The 9522-nt window shown below is 38.7% G+C and overlaps 2 protein-coding genes across 3 annotated transcripts in view; one reads left to right on the top strand and one right to left on the bottom strand.

Annotated features, from left to right (window-relative positions):
- Positions 1 to 9522, top strand: part of chd7 (chromodomain helicase DNA binding protein 7) — a 134013-nt gene that overhangs the window by 87347 nt on the left and 37144 nt on the right. For both annotated transcript variants that reach the window (XM_037682118.1, XM_037682117.1), the window contains exons 24-25: positions 7080 to 7279; positions 9145 to 9304. In XM_037682118.1, coding sequence (XP_037538046.1) covers positions 7080 to 7279; positions 9145 to 9304 — 360 coding nt within the window. The remainder of the gene's footprint in view (positions 1 to 7079; positions 7280 to 9144; positions 9305 to 9522) is intronic.
- Positions 1 to 9522, bottom strand: part of ca8 (carbonic anhydrase VIII) — a 170745-nt gene that overhangs the window by 156405 nt on the left and 4818 nt on the right. The window lies entirely within an intron of this gene.

The raw sequence follows: 9522 nt of genomic DNA, 5'->3' as shown, positions 1-9522 counted from the left end.
ATACATACATACATACATACATACTCACATATACGTATAGGTGTCTCAACTTGTGACTGATAATAAAATATGTAAATTTATAAACTACGAAATTTATGGTACTACGGCAAGCCGATTGTGCCATTAATAACTGGTGAAGATTCTCCGTCATCCAGGACATGGTAAATTCAAAAAAGTTCAAGGAAAAAAAACAATAAAGTATAAAGGAAAGTATAATAAATAAAGTCCAGTTGTTTTTGTGTTGAACTTTTTTGAATTTGTCATTATAGCCACGTTTACCTATTACATGATACAACGGCATGCCTTACTACTCTGGTGTCATCTAGCGGCTGAAAAATGGTAGTGTTCGAATTTTTTCAGTCAGAATAAATGTAAACCGTTATATCTCAGCCAAAAATTAGTTTATAAATATGGGAAAAAAAATCCATAAATATGTCTCTTTGGCCTTTAAGTCACAGGGCATGTCAATTATGCAACAAACAAAAAAAGTAACTTTTACTGTAAAAAATATGGTAATCCCTAATTGCTCACTGCTCCACCTGGGTGTATCCCATGTGTGATGGGTTAAATGCAGAAAACTAATTTTGCCATTGTATGGGAACATACTACTTCTTCTTTCGGCTTTTCCCTCTTCAGGGGTCGTCACAGCGAGTCGTCATCCTCCATCTCACTCCATCTCAGTATGGGAACATACAATGATGACGATCTCAGACTTCCCTTCCCTTGTACATTCAATATTTTGATGCCAGACTGTCCAACTATAGAGGAGATCTTAACTCAGACTTGTAGTGACTCAAAACAAAAGTATGACATGTTGCATACAAGAGTGTTGCGTGCTTCAATTTAGTTCAGTTTATTTATATAACACCAAGTCAACAGAAGTCGTCTCAGGTCACTGTACCAAAACATTCACATACAATCTAAAAGGCAATTAGTAAAAGTTATCTATCCAGTGAAGCCAGCAGATTGTGCTGAATCTTCACTTCGTCATAGTCTCCCATCCTGAGCAAGCGCAAAGGCAACAGTGGAAAGGAAAAACTCCCTTTTTAACAGGAAGAAACCTCCAGCAGAACCAAGCTCAGGACGAGCAGCCATCTGCTTCGACCGGCTGGGTTTAAGAAGACGGGCAGGAGAAACAGAATGACAGGTCCAGGTGTACTCTCTGGTGGAGGAAAGACAAAAACACATGTTAAGATAGAAATAATTACAAATACAAACAGGCAGAGTAGAGCAGGTAGAAACAGCAGCAGAGGGAGGAAATGTGGTCAATTTGTCCTCCAGCTGTCTAAAGGCCCCCACATACTTGGGCGCACTGTGTGTACTCCGTGAGCCGTGCGTACTCTCCAGACGGTTGAGACTTCATACTCGAGCGTACAGATTGACTCTGTCTCCCGGCATTTTACAAAGGTGTCTAGCCAAGTCAGCATAGAAAAAATAGGTGGGACACCTTCCTTTGTCCCATTCCCACTTTTTCCTCTCGTCTTCGTTCTTGTCTTAACACATCTGTCCCTGAGGTGCTTCCATTTAGCTCGACAAAGTGCCTCGTCCTTACCCAGGGTCTGACCTACTTCCTCCCATGAACTTCTTGCTCTCTGAAAGCCTTTATCTGAGAGTGGTTGGTGTCGCATACTAAACAGTTTGTTGTGAACACTGTTTCTCGCTGGGCAGTTTATTGTGTGACACCGCGTACACCGTCATAAAAATGTATCTTTGAGCGGACATGTTCGGTGAACTTCGCTTTGAGTCCACCTTGAGTATGTGTGGACCTCCATGGAGTGAAGTATGCCCAAGTATGTGAGAGCCTTAAGCCTATAACAGCATAACTTAGGGTTAGCTCTGAAAACCCAAGATGACCCTAACTATAGATTTATCAAAAAGGAAAGACTTGAGCCTAATCTTAAAACTGGTCAATGTGTCAGCCTCATGGACAAAAACTGGAAGTTGGATCCACAAAAGAGGAGTCTGATAACTGAAAGATCTGCCTCCCATTCTACTTTTGTATGCTCTAAACCTGCAATCTGAGAGCGAAGTGCTTTGTATGGAACAATTAGATCTGTAAAATAAGATGGAGCTAGGTTGTTGAGAGCTTTGTATGTTAGAAGTAAGATTTTGAATTCTATTATGTATTTGACGGAGCCAAAGGAGAGAAGCTAAAACTGAAGAGATATGATCTCTCCTGCTAACCCTCATTAAAACTCTGGCAACAGAATTTTGGATCAACTGAAAACTTAAAAATATATATTTTATTTGCACACACAAATAATAAACAATTGCAACTGTCAAGCCTAGACATGTTAAATTTATGGGCAAGGTTTTCTGCCTCATTTCTGGACAAGACGTTTCTAATTTTAGAGATATTATGCAGGTGGGGGAAAGCAGTCCCTGTAACTTTTTTAATGTGGGATTTAAGACATATCCTGATCAAAAATAACACAAAGATATATTTTTTACATTACCTCTGAAGCTCAGAGGTGATCAGGCATTTTCAGTCATGGGCCCCGAACTCTGGCACAACCTGCCCCCCAGCATTAGGCAGGCCACCTCCCTTCCTGTGTTCAAATCTCTGCTAAAAGCATCCGTTTTCTTTGGCATTTCACACAGTGTGAGTTAACTTAGTATTTTTTGTTTTGTGTTCCTATGTTTTTATTGCTTTTAATTAATTTTTCATTATTATCATTAGTGTGTTGTGTTTTTTTGCATTAATTTTACTCTCATTGATGTTATTGCTAAGCACTTTGGTAACAGCTTCTGTTTTAAATGTGCTTTATAAATAAAGTTAACTTGATAGAGAACTTTACTAATTGGCTTTTTTATGTATGTGAATGTTTCTGTAAAGTGCCCTGAGACAACTTTGTTGTGATGTGGCGCTACATAAATAAACTGAATTGAATTGAAATTGACTTGACATTAGAAGTAGAGGCCCAAATTAATGTCATCCAGAGGAAGAGAAAGGCTGCAAAGCTTATTCCTAAGATACTCTGGTCCAAAAACTACAACCTCAGTCTTGTCTGAGCTTAAAAGCAGAAAATTAAGGGTCATCCATTTTTTTTATGTCTTTAAGACATGCTTGTAATCTAATTAACTGATTAGATTAATTGGGTTTCATGGATAAGCATAACAATGAAAATTTATCCCATACTGTTTAATAACTTTACCTAACGGAAGCATGTATAAAGTATGAGTATTGGTCCAAGCACTGAACCTTGAGGAACTCCATTGCTGACTTTGGTGTATTAAAAAGATTCATTATTTACATTTACAAACTGGAATCTTTCAAATAAATATGATTTACACCATTTTAGAGCCGTTCTTGTTATCCCAATATCATGTTCAAGCCTCTTTAATAGAATATTGTGATCAACTATCAAATGCAGCACTGAGGTCTAACAGGACCAGTATAGACACAAGTCCATTGAGGCCATGAGAATATCATTAGTAACTTTCACCAGTGCTGTTTCTGTGCTATGATGAGCTCTAAACCCCGACTGAAATTCCTCACATTATTTCCATTTGTATGTTCGCACAATTGATTTGCAACTAATTTCTCAAAAAAATATTTAGATGAACATTAGATTAGATACAAGTCTATAATTGGCCAGAATCAAGATCAGGTTTCTTAAACTGTTTAATTATTGTGACCTTATAGAGTTGTGGTACATAACCATTCATTAGATTCAAAATGTGGATATTAAGGGAAATACCTCTTTAAATAGTCTAGTTGAGATCTAGCAGACATGTTGATGGTTTGGGTGAAACTATTATTTTTGACAATTCAAAAAGCTCAAAAACAGTCCAAACATAAATCACGTTCAAGTGACATTTCTAAAGCTGTCTCATCTGACAAGAAATCGGAGGCATTAGTAGGAAGGATGGTTTGAATTTTCTCTAATTTTAATAATTTTATTTATAAAAGAATCTCATGAAGCCATCACTGCTTATAGCTGTAGGGATACATGGCTCGATAGTTAGGATTTTTCATTAGTCTAGTAGCTATAATACTGAACAGAAACCTGGGGTTATTTCTATTCTCATCTATTAAAGATTAATAATATACAGTTCTAGCTTTACGAAGGGCTTTCTTATATGTTAGCAGGCTATGACTCCAAGCTAAATAAATTTCTTCCACGTTGGTGGAGCGACATTTTCTTCCCAGCTTTCTAGATGCCTGTTTTAAAGTATGTAACTCAGAACTGAACCAAGAAGTCAGTTTCCTCTGATCACTTTCTTTTTCAGCAGAGCAAATTTATCAAGTGAAGTTTGCATTGAAGTTGTAAAATTATCCACCAGATCATCTAAGTCACAGCTCTATTCCTGCTCTCTGTGCTACACACAAACTGACATACTTACTGCAGATAGTGATTATCTGGTGAGCCCTTCCATTTTTATGGTTGACGTGTGTGTGTGTGTGTGTGTGTGTGCGTGTGTGTGTGTGTGCTTGCGTGAATGAACATTGGTGCTAGTGAGATGTCAGCGTTGTTATTGTAACAGTCTAGTCCTACAGCCCGAGGCTGTAGGACACAAAAACACACTGTCTCACTGAGCCTGTCGTCTCTGTTCAGCCTTCTTTTCTCAGCGTCCATCTCTCGCTTGCCTTCACTCATGATTTTACATTTCTAAAAAAAAAAAATAATAATAATTTTTTTTTTAAAAGCTTAGAAGAAACGCTGCTTTAGCTGGGTCAACGAATACTGAAAAGTAGTAAGTAAGAAAGCGTTGAATAAAAGAACTCCAGGAATCTGTACAACTGGTGGGGGAGATGAGCTGTGATCCATAAAACCACACACAGGGGGGTTCTGTTTGTGCTGTGCTGGTTAAGATGCCAGTAATGGTTAAGCCAGCAGACTGGGGTGAAAGTTCAGTACTGTGGGATCCCAGCATTCTCACTCTGATTAAAATCTGTAGGACAAAATGACGTGGACAAGTGTAAATATTCTTGAAGGATGAAGGTCATGTCAGCCATGAAATGGTGAATCAAAGAATTGTGAACTGTCGAACTTACTTAGTAACGTTATTATTGTTTGTCCTGATTTAGACTTAGCTTCCTGATGCCCTGTTCCTACTGACAGAAATGTGGCTAAATTAATTTTATTTAGTTTTGTGGGGGTGTTTGTGCTTCTCATCTATATGCAGACATTTTGGTCAAAAAAAAGAACAGGACATTTTTACCAGGGCTTGCCAAAGTATTTTGTTGTTTGTTTGTATTTATATACTTGGAATAAAAAATGACACTACAGCCTACTTTATACATGCCCAGTATATATCTGTTGTTCCTTCTTTCACATCTAGCTCACTCAACCCTGGCTAGAGCTGCTTTGCCGTTGATAAGTGGTACTTCACTCGGTGCTTGTCTTATCGTTTTTTTCTCAGGTGTAGGTGATTTGACACTGTGACTTGTTTTCCCGCTCTGTGGGTGGGGTCGTCATTGCAAAGCAGGCCATATTGTAACAGGTCATTTTGTTTGAGCACGTTATGGCCCTAATCACCCTATAATTGGACTTCACATTCTTTAGCTTATCCCAGCACTGCTTATATGTCCATGCATCATCGCTGATATCGCTCTGTAAATGTGCTCGTTTCTTGTGACGTCGTCCGTCAGCACGAGGAGGAAGTGGACGTTCAGATGTAGTTTACCATTTTGCTGGGCGGGTCATCTAGGGACATAGCTCTGCTGGCCAATCAACGGCGGCTGTCTGCTTAAATCAAAATCGGCACCTCGGAGGAGTCTGCTTGGAGCCTCAAACATGGTGGTCCCATAAACTGGGTTGAGTGGGTGTGGGTGCCAGCAGTGGGCAAACCCTTAGCTGGTGCCATGTGATGCAGAAACAGTGAGTTGACGATGACCAAGCACCATTTGTACCATTAATTCAATTCAATTCAATTCAAAAATACTTTATTAATCCCAGAGGGAAATTAAATGTTGTTGTAACTCATCATCCTGGTTTCATTAAAGAGTTGTTATAGATGCTGATGGCTGTGGGCAGGAAGGATCTCTAAATTTTGGTCATGTATTTAAAAGGTAAAATGCAACGTCAAATGAAAAAATGAGCTTCCTTCTTTTCAACAATATATATTATATGGATGGTCTCGGTTCATTTATGCTTCCTTTTATGATTGTCTACTGTTGTCATCACTATTTATTAAAATCAGGTCTCTTATAGATTATGAGTCCCCAAGGCTCCACGGGATTAACCTGTATAAATAATGGTTGAATGAATGAAAAAAACAAGTTTAAAGTCCTGCCTCTTGATGTAAGTGAACAGGATTTTGCCCTGGTTTTAAAAAAATACAAATACATGTTAATATTTTTCCCGGTTGTTGACTCTTCACGTAGCTCTTACCACACTGCTATATTATAAAATATAAATGTTTCTACAAAATAAAAAGAAAAAGTGTAATTGTAATTAAATCTTTTTTGCCTAAAAGAAAGATCATTTAACACCATGACTCTGTAGGGAAAAATAGGTTGGACTGAAGCCCCCTATACTGAGTGCACAGACTGGTTTCAAAAATGGCTGCTCCCCTAAACTGAGTATCGCTGGCTTCAAGTCCCAGCAATGAGAGAAGACGAAACATTTGGTCCAGCGTCATAAAATGTGTCGATGCTTCTTCCTTTGTTTTGTTCTTTTGAATATGAACAGTATAGCCACCTACTGGTCTGGCATATAAACTACAGTTTTATTTTTCATGTAGATGTAGAAATGTATATCAGGAGTAGTGTACTGAGAGTTTGATCTTCACAAGGAATAGATTTCAAAGCAAAATTTCAGTTAAACTAAAATGTTTTTATCTTTTAATTTTTTTACAATTTTAATGTGACAAATCTTGTATTTTTTATAATCGTCAGTATTGTACGGTTTTTCAACAACAATTTAGTTTAGCTGGCGCATACTTATTTTATTTTTCTTTGAGACAGAACTTAGAATTATAAAGTTCCTGTTGCAATTTCTGTCGTGAGGTTTTTATTATTTTTTTTGTTTCGTTTTTATTTGTTTAGATTTAAACTAACGCTGAATACATGTTGGTGTCTGAAGATTTGTTTCATATGAACACACATTTATTTTCGTCTTGTCCATCCTCAGTTGGGGCAGGTGGAGTGACATTCTGGCTCATGGTCGCTTCAAGCGCCCCCTGAAGGAGGCTGATGTGGAGACGATCTGCAGGGCCCTCCTGGCCTACTGCCTGCTGCACTACCGTGGAGACGAGAACATCAAAAGTTTCATCTGGGACCTGATCACTCCATGTGAAGATGGGACCACCAAGACACTGACCAATCACTCTGGTAATTCATCACCCCCTAGTTTGAACAAATATGTGACAGATATGCTGTAAGAGCATCACATGACTTTACCAGCAGGGTTACAAATCAAAGAATAATTGACTTATCTCCAGTTTCACAGAAAGGGAAATGTATTAGACCAACTGTACAACCTGTTAATTTTTTCAATGAAAGATTGCCTGCAGAACAAACAACCAAAGTGACTTTAGGCTGTGATTACTTGTACCGTATTTTTCGGCCTATAAGTCGCTGTTTTTTTTTTCATAATTTGCCTGCCCTGCATCTTTATGGATTTTTTTCCCATATTTATAAACTAATTTTTGGCTGCGATATGACTGTTTTCATTCATTCTGACTAAATGAGTAAAATTTAAAAATAGAACAGTACCATTTTCAGCCACTTGATGGCAGCAGAGTAGTAGTTGCAGTATGTCATGCCGTATAGGTAAACGTGGCTATAATGACAAATTCAAAAAAGTTCAAGACAAAAACAACTGGACTTTATTTATTATACTTTATTGTTTTTGTCTTGAACTTTTGAATTTACCATGTCCTTGATGATTGAGAATCTTTAACGACACAATCGGCTTGCCATAGTCCCCCCCCCCCCCCCCCTCCCACCACCTTCGTTAAGCTCTCTGCTTGGAGCAACCGTCAAAACAGCTGCGACTCCCCGGTGAAATGCAGCTAATTTAACAATTCAAGTGCATTTATTAAGTAAAAGTTCAACTGAGACACACCTTTACTATAATTTGGAGCAAAGAAATAATTGTTTGGGGTGCTTTTCTTGTTCAATTTTGAAGAAACGAGCAGCGTTCCTCCTCTTTTTTTTTCCTCCCTCTGCACGCTCCCGGAGCACCGAGGCAACGAATGCAGCCCAGAATGTAGTCCTTTTATTAAAGATAAGTTAGACTGAGACACACCTTAACTATCATTTTGAGCAAACAAATAATTGTTTTTAAGTGTTTAACTTGTTAAATTCTTATTAAAGTCCTCCTGTGCACACTCCCACGGCCGCCATTAGTCAGCCCATCGATTTTTGGCACAACACCGGTCCACATTTCTGGGTTGTCAGCGGTGACGCATAATAGATGAGACGTATATAGCAAAGTGACATCTTTATGGATTTTTCCACTTTTTTTAGAAATATTTGGACTGATGCAACTTGTAGGGCGGTGCGACGGGTACGGCAGAAAATACGGTAGTTATTTTTTTGGATTCTGCAGCCATTTAACTAGAAGTCAAAGCTGAAGGCCTTTTACACTTAAACTTTGTTTCTAATGGGCAGCACTTGAAAACATAAATGTCTGCAGCAGCTTCTCCTGACGTCTTGTGGTTATTTTCCTTTGAAGAAATCTTGAAAAGATCAAATCACTTTTGTGCTGACCTGTGATTTGTTTTCCCTTCTCTTCTTTGGTTGGAAATACATTTTGACAAATGTGACTACATCAACTCTACGAGGGGCCTCATCTGCTGTATTTGTTAAAGAAAACCCACCAGTTTTCTCACCATACTTTATGCATCCTGTCAGACCTCCTGCGCGTTGTCGACAGATGCTCCCTCCCGTCCTACGATCTTCCCGAACATCTTTGGTTTTCAAGTGTGAAAACAGTCATGCAAACATGCACTACATGGCATGGAAGATGGGAAATTATTCTGTTAAACAGGAAGAATATACATTTGATATCCTAGTTTATTTTTTAGAAATGAGTTTAAACAGAACTGCATTAATGGGGTATTATATAGGTGCATATGCACAAAAGGAGGAGTTTAAACTTTTACTCTATAAACAAACAAGTTAAAAATCTACAAAATGTAATTTTGGACACCCCTGTACTTTATCTTGCTGGTGTGTTTCTGCCCTCCCAGGTCTCTCCACGCCTGTTCCCAGGGGCAGGAAGGGCAAGAAGGGGAAACTGACGACTCCGACTCCACAGACTCCACGAGCCGACTGGCTGGCCAGCTGCAACCCGGACCACTTGCTGCAGGAGGATAGTTATAAGAGGCACCTGAAGCACCACTGTAACAAGTACGGAGCTTTCATACGTGAAATATGGCTTCTTAAACGGGTATTAACGTAAAGTCGTATGATCAGGGAGTATAGATTTAACTGTGGCTCTAAACAGTTCATGGATACAAGCAGCACATGTTTGTTGTACAGCATAACTTCAAAAAACTTGTCTTCTGGTTTTCCTCTTGCACACACACACACACACACACACACACACACACACACCCCGTCACTTG

This window comes from Nematolebias whitei, chromosome 9 (assembly GCF_014905685.2).
Source record: "Nematolebias whitei isolate Nwh7 chromosome 9, NemWhi1, whole genome shotgun sequence".
Lineage (NCBI taxonomy): Eukaryota > Metazoa > Chordata > Actinopteri > Cyprinodontiformes > Rivulidae > Nematolebias > Nematolebias whitei.
This window is presented reverse-complemented; position numbering and strand designations above follow the sequence as displayed.